The 23861-nt window shown below is 37.2% G+C and overlaps 1 protein-coding gene across 1 annotated transcript in view; it reads right to left on the bottom strand.

Annotated features, from left to right (window-relative positions):
• LOC104386253 (E3 ubiquitin-protein ligase HERC2) overlaps positions 1-23861 on the bottom strand; it is a 117271-nt gene that overhangs the window by 16633 nt on the left and 76777 nt on the right. The window contains exons 53-79 of the mRNA XM_009994825.1: positions 22275-22380; positions 22017-22108; positions 21289-21464; positions 20692-20803; positions 19113-19194; positions 18874-19017; positions 18186-18276; positions 16266-16443; positions 15729-15810; positions 15475-15646; positions 14593-14737; positions 13647-13872; positions 12585-12756; positions 11853-12039; positions 10946-11086; positions 10402-10593; positions 8101-8254; positions 7294-7401; positions 6046-6177; positions 5396-5554; positions 5185-5303; positions 4669-4794; positions 3584-3739; positions 3325-3440; positions 3000-3198; positions 1603-1817; positions 785-962 (exon numbers count right to left, since the gene is read on the bottom strand). Of these exons, the coding sequence (XP_009993127.1) occupies positions 785-962; positions 1603-1817; positions 3000-3198; positions 3325-3440; positions 3584-3739; positions 4669-4794; positions 5185-5303; positions 5396-5554; positions 6046-6177; positions 7294-7401; positions 8101-8254; positions 10402-10593; positions 10946-11086; positions 11853-12039; positions 12585-12756; positions 13647-13872; positions 14593-14737; positions 15475-15646; positions 15729-15810; positions 16266-16443; positions 18186-18276; positions 18874-19017; positions 19113-19194; positions 20692-20803; positions 21289-21464; positions 22017-22108; positions 22275-22380 (3960 nt within the window). The remainder of the gene's footprint in view (positions 1-784; positions 963-1602; positions 1818-2999; positions 3199-3324; positions 3441-3583; positions 3740-4668; positions 4795-5184; positions 5304-5395; positions 5555-6045; positions 6178-7293; positions 7402-8100; positions 8255-10401; positions 10594-10945; positions 11087-11852; positions 12040-12584; positions 12757-13646; positions 13873-14592; positions 14738-15474; positions 15647-15728; positions 15811-16265; positions 16444-18185; positions 18277-18873; positions 19018-19112; positions 19195-20691; positions 20804-21288; positions 21465-22016; positions 22109-22274; positions 22381-23861) is intronic.

Consider the following 23861-nt stretch of genomic DNA (forward strand, 5'->3'; position numbering starts at 1 on the left):
AATATATTTGGGAAAGGTGAGTAGACCTTGGTTTTTTGGGGCCCAGGAATGAGAACATCTGGATACAGGTGATAAGGTCCTGAAGTCGATTAAGAATGTATGATACCTCATCCCACAAACTCAAGCAATGAAAAGAGTTAATGTTTGTGCGAATAAAAATATGCACATAGAGTTACAAATAAAAATTCCCTTTGATTCAACTAATGCAATCTTATCCTTTGCTGTATTTTCAGCAATAGAAAACATGTAGCAAAATTAACTCTAATTTCAAAGGCAGGGCAGTTTTCTTAATACCACTATTCTAACTTAAAGCTCTCACAGCCTAGTTCACAGGAGTACAACAGCTGGAACTACAACTTGTCATCTGATCAGTATACTCTTTCTATGCTCAATATAGTCCAAGGTCTTAGATCTACAACTTAAGAATCAAATGGAAACTGTTATCTTCTCCATAAGAAACTACTTAACTCAAATTTCCTTAGCAAATAGCAATTAAATAGTTAATAATTACTCAGGTTAAATTCTTATTAACTTAGTATAGACTTCAGTAACATCCCAGTATTCAAGCGTGAGAATTATGAGTATAATTATTATGTTCAGGTTTGCAACTAAGTGACTATCACTGTTATATTTTCCAGGAAGTAAACAATGAGGGGACCTAGTAGACAAGGAGTTCACTTGATACTTTCAGTGCAAACAACTCCTGTAAAGGGGTGGAAGTTACTTACTGGGCAGTTGATAGACTTTGATAGTCTAAGAATGTAGAACTCCAACGGTTTCTTACCAGTTTAGGTTTTAGTTGGTCCTCACTATCTCCGTGGCCAAGGCGTCCATATCTTCCCTTCCCCCACGTAAAAAGGTCTCCTGCAGCTGTAATGCATGCACTGTGTGCTCCCCCAGCAGCAATGTCAACCACTTCTATACCTCTCAGAGATTCAATTACACGAGGACGATCACAAGGGCTGAAATGAAAATATTTGTCTTGACAAAACTTTCATAATAGACAGTTCACGTTCACCAATGTATAGAGAGAGGTTTCTAAAATGAGTACAAGGACACCCAAAATAACCAAGTGTTCACTTCTGCTCCAGTTTACTATCCTAAAGATTTATGTTTCATTAGTCATTCAGAAATCTCTTAAGGTCTATAAAAGCTATACATATTCTACCATACATTATACCAAAGCATTACAGGTAAGCTGAAACTGCAAACCCACTTAAATTAAAATCCAGCCAAAGCTAAGCATTCACTCTGGAAAATCAGTCCAACAGATTAACATAACAGAACTTCTCCTTTAATCTAGGCAACGATGCATATGGAGATCAGAAGCAGAATGGCAGTTTTGCTCCCTAAAGCACAAGGCAGATCCCAAAGGAAAGCCTCTGGACTTTAGTATCCACAAGTATCTTAGAACACAATATCTAATTACAGAAATCAAACTGTATATCTGAAAAATATTTTGTGGTTCATTCAATCTACATTTCTGTATCACTACTTAATGCTGACCTCTACGTATAGGCAGTACTCACACAACACCTCAAATACACAGCAACTATAATAAGTATCTGTTAATGATTTTAAAAATATCAAATTCTTTCTTACCTTCGATTTCCATGACCAAGTTTACCATCTTCTGCTTCACCCCAAGAATAAACTTCTCCCTCAGAAGACAATGCCAAACAGTGCTTTCCTCCTGAGTTTACTGCAACTTTCTTTATAAACACATGTTGAATGGACTCCAGTAAAGTTGGAGTAGAAACTGACTCTGTTCCTCCAATTCCAAGCCTACCTCCTGCTCCATATCCAGTGGCGTACAGCTTTAAAGTGAAGAATCAAATTGAGTTTTGTTTGCCTCTTGAAGAACATTCATTGGAGCTGTTAAGAATTCTTCTCTACAAATATATACTAGAATACAGTTAAAGGAAAGCCTGAAAAAAAAGTTTCTTACATGCTTCTATGCACTCTTGTAGAAAATAAGAAATATTTTTAATATTTCACAAGTAAGATGTGAAAAGATGGCTACACAAGTTAATATCAACTGTCACTGACTTCATGGATTTAATTTTAAATCCCAAGGTTGATTTTGGTAAAAGCATCAAGAAAACACAGCTTTGTGTGATAATATCACAAAACCATCACTTGTAGGTCTTTTTCAAGCAGTACTATTCTAACTATTCTAGTTTTCTTTCTTTAGGGGAATATACACAACTAAACACATTTGCTTCTTCCCCTCCTAACCCATAAATATAATAAGTACAGCTTTTCACTCTCTTTTTTTTTTTTTCTATCTGAAAGTGGTATTTCTTGACAGAATGATGTCAAGCAATGTCACTAATGTGTCCCTTATCCTTCTGTGAATCATGAACAACTATGATACTGCTGAGGCTAGAATCACTACAGTATCTCACTCGATTAATTTAACTGCTACAAAAAGCTCTAGCTAAAATTCTCAGTCATACCCTTAACACAAAGCTGCCTTCTATATCAAAATTAAGACTTTTTCAAATTAATTAACTTTTTTCTTTCTCCTATACCTTACCCTAAACCTCTGCATGGGGCTCCTTTTCACTCAGGATTTAAGTGTCCGCTAATTAGATCCTCTAATATCTAACTCACAGGCATGCAGCCAATTGTGAACAACCACAGATTCCAATTACATCTCTCCCTTGCCAGACAGACAATCACCACCACATTTTACTCTCTGTCCTGTTTTATGCAACTCTGTATGCACATTACTTGCATTCATCTTTATTTTCCAAAAATCTGATCACAGTTCTAAATTGCGAACATAAATACAGGGTTTTTTCCATGCATTTAAAGCTGTAGCTCACTAAATTCCTAGACTGCACTGGCAGAGTTGATACAGTTCTGTTTCTTAAAGAAACAAATAATACTACTACTACTATTAATATTAATAGTAATAATAATACCACCATCTGTACCATAAGGATTCAATATTTCAAGGGAGTGTAACAAACAATTTTTTGTTGTATCCTTACTTTCCCATCAGCTGTCACTGCAAACAAAGTCTGTTCACCACCAATCAACTGCACTGGTCTAAGGGTGGCAAGAGCTTCACATGGAGTTGGGACTTTGACTTTTGCTCCTTCAATTCCACCAAGTTGTCCCCTATGATTATGACCCCAACCATAAATAGTTCCACTGCCTCCAGCTGAAAGTGTCCAATCATCGGGTCGTCTGCAGAAAATGAAAGACAATCTATATTTTAAAAGAGCTTTTAAAAAGTCACACAAAAATGCAGTTTATCATTGTACAACAATGAAGCATCACCAGACCAAACCAATGACAGTTGAAAGAAATAACCTGTTCATCCACTGGACAAGTTGCTCATCCTGTTCTCTCTTAAAGACATCATGGCACTCATGAAGAACATCCATATTTTCATTATCTGCCATTAATTCTCGAATTTTCTTTGCCACCTGTAAAATATTTTTGATTTAACAACGTTATTGAAACTATCAGTTACCCCTGCCACAGTTGGTGTAAAATACTTAAAACTCTGTCTTTTAAAATGAAATACTTTCATATATTCCATGAACCATTAAAAACATTCTTGCAGTACCTCATCAAGGAAAAGGCGAGGTAATGGTGTCCTTTTATCAAGAGCCACAGCAACCCTGGATGCCATACAGTACCTCCTGAACCAGGCCCATTTGTGTGTCTCTGCACAGCAAGGGAGAGTGTCCAACTCCAGATCACAAGCAAGAGCCACAAGCACCTGCAGACAATCAAAACTCATTTTAGAGATGTATCAAAAACATGCAAAAAAAGTACTATGCATTTGATGTAGTTGAACAGCTCATAGACCAGCAAGGCCGGAACAGTCTCAACGATAATGTGAAGTGCAAGAGACATTAAGAACCATCTTCATTGATTGGGCAGCATCAGGTGTACTCATGCCATCTCACATGATTATGTTTCTAATTTCCTCTTCCAATCCAGAAATTTTCACAACCCCCCTATGAAAAACACTCCTTTTCTCTATCAAATACCATGTGCTGAACTTTTTACCTTCCATTTCTAAACTGCCTCCTTTCTACAATTAAATCAATTTTCAATTGATTTTCAATTTGATTCAATTTCAAATCAATGTTACTGACAAAGACCGTGAACAATGGAATACTTTTTCTCTGAATAAACCCCTATCCATTTTAAGAATTTCCTTTCCTTAAGACAGTAAGTCCTCTTAGTTTAACCTTTTCTGCATGGGAAGCTTTTTCAGCCTGTTGCTGAACAGTTCCTGTTGCTCTTCTCAAGACATCCCCAGCTTGTTTACTTGAAGTACACGGTCCAAAACTGAATAAAACTTCTTAAACTTTCTTATTTGTTCCAACTGCATGCAAATAAAACCCTAAAGGGTATTTAATAAACAAATAAATAAATACATACCTATATACCACACTCCTGTTAGGACAACTCAGAAATCTCTTATCAAAAAGTGTAGCCTACTGTACTTCCAACATGTTTTTCTGACCTACTTAACTCTTCCTAGCTCCTTATTCTGCATTTGTATATTTCATTCTCCCTAGAAGTAGTATTCTGATTTTGTCAGAAGAAGTCTCTGATACAAGACTAGGTAGCTTACCACATCCCACCAAAAAATCCAGAAATACACTAGTCAATTCTTTGTTGATTGTAACGTATTACCTTAAAGAAAGGGCTGTGGAGCAATTGTTTGCCACCTCTCACAATGGGGTCTTCATAGTCAAACTGTCGCTGCAAAGCTTCTGGAAGACCTTTAACCAGAGCAGCTAGAGCACTCCCTGTGAAACTCTAGGGAAACCACAAAAAAATAGAAAGTTAGTCTTCATATGTATTACAAAAAGTACATCATTTAGATAACTGTGACAAAACGTCACTAACTTCCCAAACTAGTTAGTTACATGAAGTATAATTTCCATGCATTTCCTCATACAAAAGTATTTCTATCACTTTCTGGCAATTTGAAAACCACATCTATAGGGTATTGAAATTAGCCATTTTTTTTTTCTAAAGCAGAATACCTTTACAGACTTGCAGACCTGTGCAAGAAGGTTACTCATTTGCATGCTTCCTATTTTGCCATTAACAACCAAGATCCTGCACATCAGGGCTGGCATTTTAATATTTCACATGCACCTTAATGTGAAAAATGTGAAGAGGAGAGGATCACTGCCTCCTTACCAAAGCTCGTGTTTCTCCATCGTTATCCCCTAGAATTCTGTTGATGTTAATAGACTGACCAAACTCAGTCATCAGCAGTTTCCGTAGTCTCTGCAAGGCCCACATTCTGTGGCCAGCAGCTAAGGAAACAAAAGCACACAGAGAACATAATTACTCACAACAACCATTTTAACTTCAAACAGGTAAGACTTAATTTTAAGACTACACCTACCTAAGGCACTCAGTTGAGCACAGGCTGCAAGAGAAGCTGCCAAACGAGGAACTATGCTCCTGTTGGAAGCAAAATTTAAGCGAAAATCCAACAAACACGTAACCAAATCCATTGAGGGACATGAAAGAATGCAACGATCTGAGAGAAGGTCTTTAGGGCCTGCAAGAGAAAAGGAGGGGAAGATTTATTGTCAGAATGAAATAAGAATAGAACATAGGCAGGACTTAGCTGACCAAACACAACAATCAAGAGTGCCAGTCTGCATCTGGGTTGGTCCACTCAATCTCCCTTTGAAGAGACTGTAAGCAAGAGGCACTTTCATGACAGAATTCACCTAATTCCAAATCAGATGGATTAAAAAAAAGGAATTTGAGATGAACTATACCTCAAATGTATCCTCTCTTCACTGAGGAAGAGACAAACTAGAGTGACCACAAACTATGTTTATCTCTTCCCTATGTACAAGTGCACCTCTCAAGATTTCAATGAAAATGTTTCCTAAGTAGGAATGTAAATTTTTTCTTCATATGAATGTAAAGGAACTATTGAACTTTAGCATGCAAAATATCACGCAATAGGTGCAACTGTAAAAGACAGACAAATAAATCCACTCTCTCACCCTCCTTTAAATGTCATACATGATATCCTACCTGCAGCTGGCATGATAGGGTACACAGTGAATCTCCAACCCCAGCCATTCACAGAGCCATCACTGATGAACTTCCACTTCAGTTCATCCCCTGGAATTCGCAGTTCACTAGACCAGTCTGACCATTCACGACCTGTTACAACAGGTAATATGAACATATTCTTTTATATTGTCTGAGACAATGCAAATCACTCATCAATAGCCAGTTCTCTCCATCATTAGGTATTATCAATTTCACATAAATGCATTCAAGGAAAAAAAAGCCATGTCAAGAACATGAATAGAACTGTAACAACGCTTCAATTAGCACTGCTAGCTGCTACCCCAGGACTTTAGTACCACGTTCAAAAGACAATGATGAGATCTTACTAAAATCCACTGTCCTACTTTCCAATAATCTTTTCACATTACAAAAATGTGTAACATTACATTCAGCTTTACAGCTTTTTCCAACCAGGAATCCTATCAGAAATTTCTCAATAACAAAACATGTCCATCTGAAACAGTCTGGGGAAAATGGGTCAACAGTAAAAGCCCACACCATGACTGCTCAGAAATATTAAGCACAGGCAGCAACTACTGAGACCCTTGCACATAATGTAATGGATGAGTAGGTTCAGTGTAAAATTTCATTAAATTAAAAATATTCCTCTAAAATCTACTACAAATTAATAGTGCTTAAAAATGAAATCAAGAGATAATAGGATAAAAGACATGAAGATTTCATGTAGTGTCACATACATAGACCAGAGCAGAAGACAGAAAGAGAGAGCCTAGATATTATTTTGGGCATTCAAACAGCAGAAGAGCATTTGTCTTGACTGTATGAAAGCTCAATTTCTCTAACTATTACAAAAAAAGAAAAAAAGCTAACAAAAGAAGTATTCTCTTGCAATTGTGTCCCAATTTGTTAAAATATACTTTTACTATACAGAAATTCATACATATTGGCAGGGGTGCTAGACCGATTTTTCATACTAATTGCTCTTAGGAAGAGCAGTTGATCTTTTCTAAAAGATTCTCTATATTCAAAGATGCAAGATGATTCTTGCACGTGTGTGTGTCTAGATCTTACATCTTTTTTAGTTTAAAACAGAATATAATTGACGTGGTTCTTCCTCTTTTTTTTTTTACTGGCATAGCCCTCACAATAAGTTAGTCACAGACAGTGACTGACACTGGTGCACTTCATTCAGCATTTAACAGTAAATCACACAAGACATGTTTGAAAAGCACTACTTCTTATAACCTGATCGGACGGAAACAATTCTGTTGACACCATCCATTATGGTGAGGGGATCATGACGCCGCTCTGTAGAACACTGGCGATCAAACTCTACCCTCAGTCCCTCAGCACCTAAACAGCAACAAAGAGTTGACACATTTCTACAGAGCAATCAATACCACAAACAAATGCAGTATTTTGGAAATCCACATGAAATCACACACAGCTTATTTGGAAGCCAGAGCACTTGTTAATAAAAATAATTTCCTTTGGCTTAAGGACTTTGTCTGTAACGCCTTCTCTTTGAAAGGCTTGCATCACACCAAGCTCATGTGAGCAGGGGCTGGCAGTCAGAAGACTATACTCAGAACATTCCAAAGTAAGGTTGCAACAGACAAAAACCATCTATTTACAGTAAAGGCAAATAGCTCTTTGTTGCCTGTACCTTTTGAGAAGTACTAGATAACATATTGAAGGAAGCACTAAGTGAAAAGACAGCATTAAAACAAGAGTATTGCCCTAATGCTCAAGACTAGAAGACAAGTGTTCAATTACAGACCCTGAACAAGACTCAGTCCTTCTCAGCATCATAGCTGAACAGAACTCAGCAATGACAGACAGCTGCATTCACAGCCAGTGAACCCAAAAACGCATATTTCACAGAATTGAGATGTTGATGCAGTAAGTGTCTTAAGAAAGTCTTCATTACAGTGAAAGCCATGTAACATGGCTTTTAAAGTTCACTACAGCTTTGCAAGCTAAGGAAGAATTTTATGCATGCAGGGTTGAAAAAAATCACTACATTTTAGTACCATAATTCTAATTCTATACCTGGTATTTTAACTGTGCCACTAGAAGATGTATCATCAGTATATGGATGGCTGCTTTCTACCACAACTGGTTGTGAAGAGAGGCGACCACTCTGTGAATCAGTTGCCACATCTTCTAGTTCAGTGACACACAGCTCTAACAACATATCTGCAACCTAAGAACAGAAAAATGTACACTTTACAAAAATAAAATTGTATTAGTCCAAGAAATCTAAGCCAACTACCATTCTTCCCAAATTTTAAATAAACAATCACTTTTTTTCTGGATTCTGGTTCATAAACCCTTATATTCATTCAAAAATACTTCTTTTGGTGTTGTTAAAGCTAGGAAAATTCCTAAAATTAAAAGCCAAACAACGTAGCCTTCCATGAAGTAAATGACAACAGAAATAATTGTTTTCACTTACAAAAAAAACAAACTGTAAAATGTAACTGTAAAGCATAGGCCAAGAGATTAATGGAAGTTGTAAATCTCCTGCTGTATTCAGCATTGGTGTGGCTTCACCTTGAGCGCTGTGTGCAGTTCTGGACCCCACCATTTAAGAAGGATGTGAAGGGCCTTGAATGTGTCCAGAGGAGGACAACAAAGTTGGTGGAAGGGCTGGAAGGAATGTCCTGTGGGGAGTGGTTAAGGACTTTGGGCTTGTCTAGTTTGGATAAAAGGAGGCTGAGGAGGGACCTCACTGCTCTCTACACCCTCCTTAGGAGGGAAGTGGAGAGGGAGGTGCTGAGCACTTCTCCCTTGTATCCAGGGACAGGAATGGCTCAAAGCTGTGCCAGGGGAGGTTCAAACTAGACATTAGGAAGCACTTATTTACTGAGAGGGTGGTCAAACACTGGAACAGGCTTCCTAGAGAGGTGGTTGATTCCCCAAGCCTGTCAGTGTTTAGAAGGCATTTGGACTATGCCCTTAAGAACATGCTTTAACTTGGTCAGCCCTGAATTGGCCAGGCAGTAGGACTAGATGATGATTGTGGGTCCCTTCCAACTGAAATTACACGATTCTGTTCTTCCTATTTAACCAGTATGTAATATCACAAAACACTGCTAAAAGAAAAAATTCTAATGGTACTCTTTTTTTAAAGAGCAGTTTCAAATTAAAATTCTGACTTGAAGTAAAACAAAAAAACAAAAACCCCAAAACCTCAACAAAAATTAAACCATAAGAAGCACTCACAAAGTTGTTAAGCTATTCCCTATTAATGTAGAAGCAAACATCAAGATGAATGTATAAGCATGTATATATCATGCATCTAATTGGAATGGGAGGGAACAACTACCTCTCAAACCCAGAACACGGGTGTGCATAGATGATCATGATGAAATATTTTTAAATTGGGGGGGGGAAGGAGTTAACAAAAGTAACAGTTTGAGAGATAACACTTAATTGCCTCCACATGAATAGCATCAGCTAAGCTCTCCCACAAACCTAGTTTACTCAGAGATACTTTAAGATTTCATGGCTTAAAACTGAACCTGTCATCATATTTATACCATTAAGAAATACAGAAAATTTCACTCAATTCAGTGCGTACTCCTTAACAAACCTATTATGAATATTTTTGGTTAGTGAAGCCAAGTTTAATAAAATAATACAAAAATAAGCATTGCATAATCACTTTGGATGTAAGGGTAAAGCTACAAGCAACATTCAATTCATTACTGTAAGCAGATATTATATAAATAGTAAATTAATTGTATCATTCTTTCATACAGCTATTGGTATCCAACACAACAGCATTTATTGATTCTGTTTGTGAGTTGTCCCAAAAAAAACCTCACATCCAGAGATACTTTGTAAATAGTTAGAAAATTCAATGCATCAAATGTGAATCTTTAAAATTAAGAACAATTACTGTATCTTTAACAATACGTTAACAGCATTTTTAGCTTGCAATTATAACTGCATCAATTTGAGAAACAAACTCAGATGCAAAATAAAATCAACATGGAAGTTTTTAAACTAACATTCTACAGACCCACGAAATAGGGTTTGGTTTACTTTAGCTTCATGCCAATAACCACAGTCAATTGTCCAACAAACAGACACAGCTAATCTATTTTAATGTCTAATTACAGCACGACAAATCAAGGAAACAGCCTACTGCTGACATTAGTACCTCATGCATATTTTAATGTAATATTTCCACTAAAATCATTATGGTTCATATGCGTTGAAGTTCAACTCAAATGTTAATGTTACTCAGTTTCTTGGTATGTAGAAGGGCACATCAAATACAATAAAATACTAAGTTACGAATAAAAAGAACATAGTTACAATGCAATAGAAACAAAACCTGACCTGTGGGTAAGCTGTGCCCATACCAGACAGCACAGCTGAAAGAACATCTCTTCCCTTTTCACCTGCTCGGTTGGACACAGCAAGCTTTAGCAGGTCAACCATGACTCGTGTGTCATCTGGTACTAAGAGGCTGGTAAACTCATCCAAGTACTGCGGTTCTGGGCCAGACACTTTACTTTGACTTTCTACATCCTACCAAAAAAAAAATTGCAGAAATATTTAGACAGTGAAGATGAAAAGTATTTCACTGCATCCAAACAAGTTAACTTGTCTGAAGAAGTTTAAAACATAACTCGTAAATCCAGGATTATATAGCTCCCACATTAACGTATTGTTAAACCCATTTCTCAAGTGAGAAAGTTTTCCTAAAGCTAACCACCTTGAAGTTTGGATTAAAAAACCCAAACAAACAAACACCTCTGTCTTTGGATACATTTAAAAAATGCAGTCATCTACGGAACAACTTTAGAAGCACAAAAAAGCAAAACTGCTTGGAAAAGCATGATTAGGCCTTAAGTCTTAAGCAAAGTATTGACAACGTTACTTCTTTGGTTTTTGTCATGGTTTCTGCAATGATACTGGCAGCTCCAGGATCATCTGTGACTGGAATGAAAGGACGAGAAGAGGCAGCAGCAGCTGAGGGGGTTACAGCAGATGGTGTCACAGCATCTTCTGAAGAAACAACCTAGTCAAAACAAATAATAACTAACAAAAGCTACAACAGCTGTAAAGATACTGTAAAACCTTGAAGAGTCTAATTATTTATTAGGAGGGTTTACTTTGAAAGACAGCAGCCATTTAAAAATAGCCATAAATTCAAAACCAACGGATTCACTCCCTGCATTTTTGACTTCTATTTTATGTTCCCAGCATGGCAAACCAGCCAACACCACCCTCAACATCAGCTGCTACAAAAACATGTAAGAAAACACCAGTGCTTGCAGAAAAGTCTACAATGTAGAAAACAAGCCCTGACAATATACGTCAAATTAGTCATCTGTTAAAGGAAAAGATCTCTTCAGTAGCAAGCCTTTTTCTGCTTCTGTTAGGATCAACAGAATAGAACTTTATTCAGGTCTGCATTAGTTGATATAAGTTTACAGTTACATTTCATTAAATAATTGTGAAATACCCTGTTACTATTATTTTTCAAGATAAGTTCTGTAAAATGTATTTAATATCTAGTCAAATGGTTGATATTTTCATATTAACTCTAAAATGGCACTAAAAGTCATCATAATTGCATTTAAATGACACAGTGCATTCTGAAATTCAAAGCTGACTTCACACTACAATTTTAGTTCTTCCAAATCTGACACACACAGAGTACCCACTCCTGAAATTAAAACATAAAATAACTGTTTAGTATCTGCTATTATCAAACTAAACAGGACAGTATTTTTCAGCTTTACTGTTAAAATACTGTTGGAAAAATTAATCTGACATTTTACCTCCCCTCTCCTGTCCTGCCACGGGTTTGGGCTCAGCCTCTCTTCTATATCTCCTACAAGCATGCATTCATCTCCATTTGCAGGGCTTCCTGTGGAAGTAGCATCTGATGGGGGGGATGGTGATGAAGAGGGACATTCTACTGGTGCAATCATACTTGCAGGCATCAATGCTCCAACAACTGCATCTCTGAAATAATTTAAGGCAGATTAACATAAACCTAATTGTACTCCCTTGTTGAGCTAAAAAAAAATTATATTAGCTTGTCTTAATAAAATAAGGAAAAGTTTCAAAGCTCCAGAATTTAGAGAGCTGTTTGTATCTATTCTGCTTTGGGCCTGATGCTTAAACACTGTGTTTTAAGGATACTATTTTACATTAGTTCCCCTTCACAAATTTTAGCACAAATACTCTGTTCTGTACCAACAACAAAGAAAGGCACTGTCAAGTTTTATTGTTCTTTCCACCCTGCCTCCCACCACTTCCTCCACATCATCTATCATTATTTACTTACACTCCTTTTACATTATTTACTTGAGCACTTCTAAATAAACAGTTCTTTTCCCCAGGCACTAGGAGCTTATGTAAAGAAAACATAACAGCATAAACAAAGTTTAGGCCTATGCAAAGGAGTCCAAACTTGTGAAACAATTTTTACCTGACTTGAGACCCCAACACATTATAAGCTTTGTTACTTTTTGCTCTGCAAAAGGGAAGAAGGCTTGCATGCCTACCTGGCATACATGATTTGTAATGCCATCAGTATATGAGATAATGCCTGCTGTTTAGCAACACTCCCATCAAGTGACAGGAGAATCTTAGCAAGGGAAGGGCGATTCGGCTTGGAACTGTTTGCCCCACTCATTTTGTTACTGGCAGCAGAAGAATCTGCATCTGAAGGAACACCTGGAGTGAGGGGGAAAAAAAAGACAAGGCAAGTATTTTTCAATCATGTGATACATAACTGGAACCAATTTATCCAATTTCATGTTAAGTCAGAAAGACGACTGTGAAACTAATCCTAGAGTAGGTTCCTAAACTTCTGTGCCTACAGTTACAACATTAAAATCAATATTGAGGTTTTGCAGCAAGGTTTTCTTAAAATAATGTTCCACCTTGTTACTTACTCATGAAGATTAAGGTAATACAGACACAAAAAACTGTGGTGACTAGCACCTAAAAAAGTATTACACAGAAATGTCACAAATAGCAAGAATACTTATTAGGTACTCTTAAAAACACTAGTCAAATATTCTATATATGTAGTTCTTGCTCTTCTTAAAATACATTGCCTTGCTCACAAAAAGGATTAATTAGCATAATGTTTGGTACTTTTCTATTCAACACAAAACACTGCTGTTTTTCATCCCTAATCCTTAAGTTACCTATCCTAACACCAAAAAGTAACAGTAGTATCAAGAAGTACAGCAACAGGTAGTATGCAAGAAGACTAAGACTACAGTAGCATCCATCCACCATCACCTCCATGAAGGTCTATTCCACATAAATGACACAGACTATGAGGTGTTTGATAAAGCATGTTGCATTTTCATTTCCTGAAGAATAACAGAAGTTTAAACTAATGCTGCTTCTGAACAAGATCTTTACAAGTTCCACTTTAAGGAAGAAGTTCTGTTGCAAGTTTATTTTTAGAGGTGTGTATGTTTTTTGTTGTTGTTTTGTGGTGCTTTTTTAAAATCTAGTTTTCTTTTTGCACTCTTCTATTGCTTATTAAACCACACAGAACTAACCAATGGCATGAAAAAACACCCCAACATAAGGCAATAAATACCAACCAAGATAAGAAGCACCTAAAGGGTCCCTCGCTGTCTGGAAAAGAACTGGTTCATGAACAGATGGTGTAGCTACATCCACTGTTGTCCATGCTACACTGTGGGAAGACCCACAAGCAACCCGAGTGATTTTCTGGCCTTCCAAACCCTGAACAAGAGTAGGCTTTCTATTGACTGTAGTGGTTCCATTGCCTTGCTGCCCATGGTCATTGTCACCCCAAGCATAAACCTGCAAGTAAATATTTCCACATATTACTTTGCTTAACTGGTTGTCTCTTTCAATTGTTTTCTTCAAAATTCCTACAAGGGAATCTTAGGGATTTGTATTATTAATCTAGGACACTTTAGAGAACCTATTGCTCTGGCTTTTTTCCCCCCTGTTAAATAATGGAGGTATTATCATACATCACATGGAAAAAAAACCCACCAAAACCAAGAAAAAATAAAAGCAGTACTTTATCAGATTATTAATAAATTATTGCCAATTTGTAAATCATCAGTTGATTAATAAATTATTCAATATTCACAGTGTACAGGAACTTAGAATAATTAGTTGCATAGTAATTACATTAGGGATCTGAATCAATACAAAAATAATGATAATGCTGGATCACAGCAGAAAAATCTGTCCAGAATATTATGACTGCTTTTGCATTTCAAGAGGGCTAAGCAGGAAACTGATAATGAAATACTATATAAACCTGGAAAACATTTCAAAAGCTACTACAACAACAGTATTTACACTCCAATAGTAATATGAAAATGAATATATTTTCAATTGCAGTCATGCTTATACTTATTCAAAACTTTAAGAAGCAAATAAATAGCATAAGGTATTTTTATTCCATTTAATCAGCACCGATGCTATTACACTTTTCTTCTTCAACAGTTGACTTTATTCCTTTCTGGAACAAGGGAAAAGGGGAAAAGAGGGTGATGCAAAACATACCTGTCCAGTGTCAGTAACTGCTAGGCAGTGGAGTGCACCTACAGCCACGTGTACAATCTTTTTACCCCTCAGTCCTTCCACAACTTGCGGTTTTCGTACGTGTACATCAGTGCCATGGCCCAGCCTGAAGTAGTCACCCTTACCCCTGCAACAGAGAGGAATCTTAAAATCCAAATATAATTATACTTTTTACACATTTCTCTGTCAATGCAGCTTCCAAAATCAAAATACTTAATTTATCATTGGGATTAAATACAAGCAAATTCTTCAAATCCAAAATGCAAAGGCCTAAAAAGGAGGTTAACTGCAGGTCTGTGACTCTGAAACTTTTCACTTCAGGATTGAACAGGCATCACAATTACTTTTTTTTGTATGTTGTGCCATTTTGATTACCTTGAACTTCCTCTGCAGCACAAATGCTGCAATTATAAATACTTACAAAATTGATGTGTTTTGATAAGACTGTTTCCAAGGAAGTTTCTTCACATTTTTTTTTACTTTACTTCCTTATTCTAATTCACCCTTACTTTCTCAGCCTCTGCTTCAGGCATACGCTACATGCTCCAAACTACAATTCTCAGGTTCTCTTTTTCCCATTCCACTATCAAGTCTTGTATTAACATTCCTTTAGATGCTCCATTGCTCCCAAAAGAGGGAATGATCTTCCTCTCCTACTAATCCAGGCATACTAACAGAGTAAAATACAAAACTGACACAGTGTTACAGTAACTGAACAGATGACAACTTGTCTCAAAGAGCTGCCAACTTAAAAGACAAAGCACACAGATACAGCACAGATGGAGTTCAGACAATCAAGCAGCAATAAATACAACGCATACTTGGTAATTGCTTTGTTAGTACTTTCTGGTAAATGCAACATACCATGTCCATACCACTCCTGACTTGGTCAGTGCCAAGGAGAACTGTGCACCACACTCAATCTGACAAACGCCTTGACCATTCAGTCTTTCGATGTTCTGAGGAATGTTGCATCCTTCACTCCCTCCTCGGCCCAGTTTTCCAAAATCACCATCACCCCAAGAAAACACCAAACCTAACAAACACCAAACTACAGGTCAAGCAATGATCACAATATTCCAATGCACTATAAAGCTTCTGGAACAAGAGATTCCTACCTTCATCTGTCAAAGCAAGAGTCTGAGCATCTCTGCTTCCACAGGCAACCTGAATGACTCTGTGGCCAAGGAGCACTTTAACCTACAAACCAGAAAAAGTAAGCAAGAAGTTTCAAAGAAATCATGTTTTAAAACCTAACAGATAATTTCAAGCTCTTATGACCAATCTTGTTCATCGTGCCCAGCCTGAGCATGCCATTTAGCAAAGGATTATCAAGCCTTACTCACTCCTGAGTCAACATCGCTCAATGACAGTAGCAGCTTCCAGCCATGTATCCAAGTAGATGCAGAACATAAACGTTCAACACAGCACTAGCCATTCTGCATCACATCCCAAGAAAGACTGGATCTTTTTGGCCCTTCTGAAATAGCTTGCCTGTTATTAGAGGTATGTGTACCAAAATCTCATTTAGCTCACTCCAAAATGATGCTTTCACACTATTTTCATGGTCTTTGGCTTTACTTGAGCTTTATTTTAGAATGTGCTAAACAAAAACACATCTGCACTTCATCAGAGACAAGAAAAATTCATTTTACCATCTTAGGTTTCAGCTGTGTGGTATTATCTCCATGCCCTAGCCTTCCATATTCTCCAAGACCCCAAGTATACAGTTCACCACTAGAGGTAATGGCAGCACTGTGGGAACTGCCACAAGCAATATCACGGATGCGTTTGGTTTTCAATGCTTCTATCAATCTGGGTTTATCACAGTTCCTAGAGGAAACAAGTAAAGAATACATTTCATTTATGAAAAAACTTCACATTCCATTCTAATCTTCGTAATAAAAAAAATTTTGTTTAATAATAGTAACCTAAAGATAAAATAAGACTCAACATTATGATTCCAAGATGTTCTTGAAAGTTTATTTAAAGAAACATTTTATGTGTATGCTGCAAAACTGAGGTGACAAAGCCAAAAGACAAAAGTGATTAATCAACTGAAAAGTGTATAATACAAAGTGAAAACTAATATCCTGTCTCTGCCCAAAGCTGAGCAATTTGTTAAAAGTAATTATTTATCCACGCTGTGAACACATAGTAGGACTTATGAGATGATATTCCCATCCCAATTTTGCTTTTTATGAGAGAGAAATTAGAATTTCATGTTAGGTTTCTATCAGAACTCTGGAAACCTTTACTATTCATGTGGTTACAGTACTCTCTTCAGGAAGTGTTCCAACTCAAGGTTTTCCAGTATCAACTGTGTATCAGAGGCACTATTAAGGTTTTATAAAATAATGTATGGCCTCTAAAAATGTGCCCCTATGAAATGCTCAGTAGTTCCAAGTATCAGTTTTAATAAAATCAGTTGAACAATAAATAATACTGCTCTAATCTGGATTTTTCCCTTTCATTGATCTGACACAAATACCCTATGAACATTTCTTTGTTGTCATACATTAATCATCAGAGTTGGGCATTGTAATTTTTAATGCATTCTGAGCATATCTTCAAAACACAGCAGGTCTTCAGCCTGAAGAAGAGAAGGATCCAGAGGGACCTTCAACAGGCTGCTGCTTTCCAGCACATGAAGGGGGCCTACAGGAAAGCTGGGGAGGGTCTTTTTATAAGGGCTCATATTGAGTGGACAAGGAATAATTGCTTTAAACTGGAAGAGGGCAGATCTAGGTTAGACATTAGGAAGAAATTCTTCACTATGAGGGTGGTGAGATACTGGAACAGGTTGCCCAGGGAAGCTGTGGAAGCCCCATCCCTGGAAGTGTTCAAGGCCAGGCTGGATGGGGCTCTGAGCAGCCTGATGGCTGCAACCAGTGGGAGGTGTCCCTGCCCATGCAGGGGCGTTGGAACTAGATGATCTTTACATCCCTTCCAACCCAAACCATTCTATGATTCTATATCAGAATGACAAAGATTTCCTGATTGGGTATGCCAATCGTTTTTTTTCCTTTCAAAACGTTGTTCTGTGGTGCATACAAAGAAAAATCCTGACACAACTCTTCCCCAAAGTTGTCCTGTGGAAGATTCAGCTATGTATTACTGAGAAGCGCAAGAAACGTTTTTCATGACCAACAGGTTTCTGAATAGTTTGTAGGCCTTAAAAAGGAAAGGGTAGAAAATATTCTATAAGGCTCAGGAACATCTAACTCCTATGGTTTTACACCTCAAGGCCCCTCTGTAAACCTTACCTTATAAAAGTAACCAAAAACTATGTGTGCCATTTCACCAGTGACATTCAAAAACAATATTAAAGACTTTATCCAATATGTTTCCAAGTAGTGTATCAACTGAATGCCTCCTTTTTAGATGACTGAAGACTGCTAAAAATGCTGCACTGTAAATCAACATATACTGCTGAAAAAGCTTTTTCACAAACCCATGTTTTATTACCATTATAACCAAAAATCTTGCCACTGTCAATACTGGTAGTCAGCTGTGTTGTAACATGCAACACAAACACTCGCTTACTGAAATACAGGGAAACTTGGTGTTCTTACATTCGACTGAAGTGACCAAGTTTTCCATCATCTCCTTCACCCCATGAAAATACCTTTCCATCAACAGTTAATGCCATAGCATGCCGGCCACCTAGAAGTAAAAACATATATTTAGGTTTTCCAGCTGTCAAGTAGGCAGCAGGTCTAGCAAAAACCTCAGAAATTCGACACCACTGTACTTGTGCCATGTAACTGTACAAGCCTTTCAACCCAATACATATTATTTCCTTCAGAGTTTTTATGTTATTTAATTTAAAACAAAACTTCTGTGATAATAGGTTTCCTGACACATTCAAATAAAGGAATAATAACTCAAGTTGATGTTTTCCATACTGCAAGAATTAAAAAGAAAAACCAAAACCACCATTTAGCAACATTCAAATATGAAAACACTTTTTGGATCAGATTGAAAAACTATTCAGACGTTACAAATTTTAAATTACTTTCAGCAAGTAAGAAACTGTGTATGGCCTAAATGTATCAACTTTAATATCAGAACCATTAGATTTGATCTGACATTTTATGCAAAAACAGCATTTAATGAAGTATTAAATAAAGTATTTATGTTGAAAAACTCAAAAACTATCAGATCCGCTGGGGCATCACAGCACCCAAGAAAACTGCAAAGCAACAATTTTCAGGCTTAGTGTGTTACATTTATGGATGTAAGAACTGCAGGAGTCAGTACCTGAGTGAACAGCCACCTTCTTTACCACATAGTTACTGAGAGCTGTAATCTGGCGGGGAATGGGCACAGTTCCACTAGATATTCCTAAACCCAGCCTTCCATTTGTGGCTTCTCCACAGGCATATACTTTACCCTCTACAGTCACTAAAATGGAAAAAAAAAACCAACAATCAACCACCATGAACGATTCACAACCAGAAATTTCTTAAATAGTTTTATCTCTTTTGAACTTGCATTACCTGCAAAAAGGCTTTTGGATCCTCCAGCTACTTGTACAACATTCAAGGCAGACAGGGTTTCAGAAAAGGAAGGGACCTTTATCTAGATCAGACAGAAAATGAAGGCCATTACAATAAACTTTAAGCTTTACACTATAAAAAGAGCAGCAATTCTTCAGTGATAAACCAATTAATCTAATGGGTACTTTTATTTTTTTAATATATTAAACTCCTTGTAATATTCAGACACTTCACATATACCAGTTAACATACACCAGGCAAAAGACAGAAACTAAGAAAAAACATTTCATGCTGTAGCCTTATTACACATAAAACCTGACAAAACATGAACTTTGATGTAAACAAGAATTTTCCTTTTAGTAAGTATTTCTTGAAAAAACCAAAAGTTTTCAAGAAAGGCACAACAGCAAAATAAATCTAGTTAGAACTGTTAACCAACACACTTCTAATCAGCATACAGGAACACAAAATCACAACTGAGTTTTTCAGTAACAAAATGCTTTACTGAGCTAGATTAGAGAACAACTCAAGGGGAAAAAAAAAAGACACCCAGAAACCTGTTTTCTGCATTACTACAAAGGAATCTTTGATCAAGTTGTGTGTATAAAAAGACATCAACAATCCCTTTTCAAGTGTATTAAACCAACATACATTCAAACCTGGCTTGACCCATTATATAATACAAGTATTTAGTAATTTACTTTTATGCAGCTAAAAAGTTTCTATGAGACTTCCTGATTACAGTACATGGGGAAAAAAAATTTGAAGGACATTTGAAAAGCCGTAAAGTAGCTGAAATTACTATCCTGATTTATCAATTTATGCATTTTATAATATTTATACCTGTTAAGATGTCAAAGATAAAGCATGTAAGCTCAAGCTAATATGTCTTTTCCATTCCAAAAAGTTTATTATTTACAGAATTATCTTGTACTTATAGAGATACTTGTTAACTTCCAGTTTCTTGAAAGACACTACACATAAAGTAGTATGTTTTTCCTTACAGTGTAAATTAACATTCTCTTCACATACTTTTCAGATTAATGGCATCATAAATTGAACAAGCATTTGCTGTTATCTCTCATCTTGCATTGTATTAAAAATTACATATAAGTGGCTGCACACAGGGCTCAAATTCCTCTGGAATTACACTGAATTGCAATCTAGTCACACCAATGAAAATATTAGAATTCAACTCTTTTTTATTGCTGATTACTGCACTGGCTCCAGGTACAAGTAACACATAGAAAAGTTCACTAATATCTTCATTTCCTGTCAAAATTAAAACAATATGTAGAGTACAACACATTTTTGGAACAATTAGTTCACTATAACCTAACGCAAATAATATTAAGTGGCTGCTAAAAAAAAAAAAATCAAACTTAATTTCAGAGTAATAACCAAAACGCAAATTTTCTCCAAATTTTTCACCCATTAGACATCTACATGTCTGCTTTTGATAAAAAACTGTAACATTTTGATTAAATTTTAATTAATTTTCAATTGTGTGTGTGTGACTTCTACATTTTACTTTTAGCTGTTTCTGGTTTGCATTGAAGCATGAAAACAACCAACGTACCTTGGAGCCTTTTAGCCCTCCCAATTGGTCTTTATCGTTCAGTCCCCAGACAAAAACTTTGGTTCTTATTGTAGCTGCTGATTCAAGCCCAGCTGCCTTCTTTCTAACAAGACTGAACATAGTGAGGAAAAAAAACAGAGCCAGTTTAGCAACCTGCATGTGATAGCATAGGCACCCTTTTACTGTATTTACTGATTCTACAGTTTGGAACGATTTCAGTACTCAAGCCACATCAACACAGGTAATTGGTGGCTGTAACCAACAAAACTCAAAAAACCTCAGATTGCTTTGCTGAGCAGTGTTAAATATATGTGCTACAAATCAAATATAAACACATGAAGTTTTTAGCTAGGCTTTCAGCTCCAAGTATGCTGCAGAAGGAGTGAGTTGTACAAAATGCTACCACCTTACCAGTCGGATTATCTTAAAAAAGTCACCTAACAACAAATTACCTACTTATAATTCTGATTAACTAAGATACTGACTTCTCTTTACCACCATTCCACCTAAATAAGTTGCTTTTAGAACAATGTCCTCATTGGAATATACAGACACAATGGTTCTTTATCATTTCCCCCCATCCCTGCAGTTACCTACCTCCCAGTGCTAGCTTTATCATCATCCTCCTCCTCATTATCAGAAGCAAGGAAAGGGACTGCAGCTAAATCTTCATCCTCTGCACGTATACGTCCCAGTATGCTGAGGCCATGTATTTTGCAATCAATCCCAGAGCTTCTGCACTGCTTTATTGCAATCTCAATATACCTGTGGTACTAAGAAGAAAAAACTACATTGCCATCTTTGGGGTCTTACATAATTTTATAAAACACAGGAAAGAATTAGAACTTCTGCTTGGCTTTGTCACCGTAACAAAATGAATCTGTAACTTAAAATGTTTGGCCTTTCAGTCCTACATAATTCATACTTTATGATAAACATAAGCCTCCATTATTTGAGAATTATTTTGCTTCCAATCTTTTAAAAATTCATGAGGCATTCCTCCTTGCTGCTACTGAAAAAGATCATAACAATGATCCAAAATAAGCTTTATCACCCACCAGAATTATCACCAAATTTCAGTTTACTGGAATGTCTTCTTGGGTCATAGGTATATTGTTATACACCAGAAAAACCAAAATATCTTTACTGCTGTAATTATGGTAAAATTATAAAGATAATTAAGCTTACTAAACGGCCAGAAACAGTGCTAATTTAGAAGTAAAATGCCATGCTTTAATCATCACAACAGTCCTTTTCATCCACCTTTTGCCAGAAAATATTTTCTTGTTGCATATAAGACTAATCCTCACATAAACTTCACTTACTTCTGTACAATCACTGAGAAGAGGCACTGTGGTATCTGTAGGATTTATATTGATTGTCTTCAGCTCTATAAGGTTATTTAAGGAATTCCCCCCTAAACATAGGAAGAAAAACATTTTAAGATATGGTGTTTGTTTCATAAACAGGCACCATGCACTTTAAATAGATGACAATGTTAAATGAAACTGATTCTTAAGTGTTAAATGTACAAAATATAAAAAAACAAGTTTTTCAGACTTCTGAAGAGAACATACACATACCTGAAACTACGACTAAAGAGGGCATGTAACTGCTGTCTGCAGGATCCACTATCATAGTTAGTCTGTGAACAAGAACATCTGGAAAAATCTCCAGGCGAATCCAGTGCTAGGGGAAACACAAAGAGTTGAATTTTTAGGCAGCATTGTTAGGACCACCAATATAGTTAACAAGACTAAATGTGTGCTACTTTTGAAGAAAGCATGAAAAACATTTGGTATGCAACAGCTGCAATGCTTGGGAACTGCCCAAACGAAAATGACCTTGAACTTCTCACCTACCCAACCTCCAAATACAAGAGAAAGAGTCACAGCACATTATTTCTTTCATTCAATACCTACGCCATTTCTCTGACTGAGAAAGCACAATACCACTGGAGACCAAGAAATGAGACATCATGTAAATCTCTGACTGGTTACAGTTTGTAGACAAACCGAACTTTGGGATATTCTCCACAGGGCCATCAACAGAGCACCAAAACAGACTGAAGAGAAGCAAGTCCCAGTGCCTAGGCTGGCCACAGAGCAGTGATGTGGGCCAATAAAACTGATAAACCATAAACTAAGGAACAATGCTGGTATGTATTTATAAATTATCTGAACACAGGATTTGAATGTACAATAAGCAAGTTTGCCAATGACACTAAATTACAAGGAGCTGTGGACTCCCTTGAGGGAGTAAGCAGTCTTATAAGGAAACCTGAATAGACTAGAAAGCTGGGCAATCACCAATCATATAACTGGAGCAAGAGCTGGATTCTCCATCTAGGATGCAGTAATCCTGTTTATACAATGTGGGGAACAAGAGGCTGGAGAGCAGCCCTGCAGGAAGAGACCTAGGGGTCTGAGTTGTCTCCTACAGCATCCTGTAGATAAACTGAGGAGGTGTGGTCTAGATGATCAGGTAGTGAGGTGGATCATGAACTGGTTGAAAGGAAGAAGTCACAGAGTTGTGGTCAGTGGGACAGAATCTAGTTGGAGGTCTGTGACTAGTGGAGTCCCTCAGGGGTCAGTACTGGCACCAGTACTATTCAATATCTTCATCAACGACCTGGATGAGGGAACAGAGTGTGCCCACAGCAAGTTTGCTGGTGACACTGAACTGGGAGGAGTGGCTGACACACCAGAAGGCTGTGCTGCCATTCAGTGAGACCTGGATAGGCTGGAGAGTTGGGCAGGGAGGAACTTGATGAAATTCAACAAGAGCAAGTGCGGAGTCTTGCATCCGGGGAAGAACAACCCCATGTCCCAGTACAGGTTGGGGGCTGAGCTGCTGGAGAGCAGTGTAGGGGAAAGGGACCTGGGGGTCCTGGTGGACAGGAGGGTGACCATGAGCCAGCAATGTGTCCCTGTGGCCAAGAAGGCCAATGGCATCCTGGGGTGCATTAGAAAGGGGGTGGTTAGTAGGTCAAGGGAGGTTCTCCTCCCCCTCTATTCTGCCTTGGTGAGGCCACATCTGGAATGTTGTGTCCAGTTCTGGGCCCCTCAGTCCAAGAAGAGGGAACTGCTTGAAAGAGTCCAGCGCAGAGCCACAAAGATGATTAAGGGAGTGGAACACCTCCCTGATGAGGAAAGGCTGAGGGCATTCCT

This window comes from Chaetura pelagica, unplaced genomic scaffold (genome assembly GCF_000747805.2).
Source record: "Chaetura pelagica isolate M959 unplaced genomic scaffold, ChaPel_1.0 scaffold263, whole genome shotgun sequence".
NCBI classification, from domain to species: Eukaryota; Metazoa; Chordata; class Aves; order Apodiformes; family Apodidae; genus Chaetura; species Chaetura pelagica.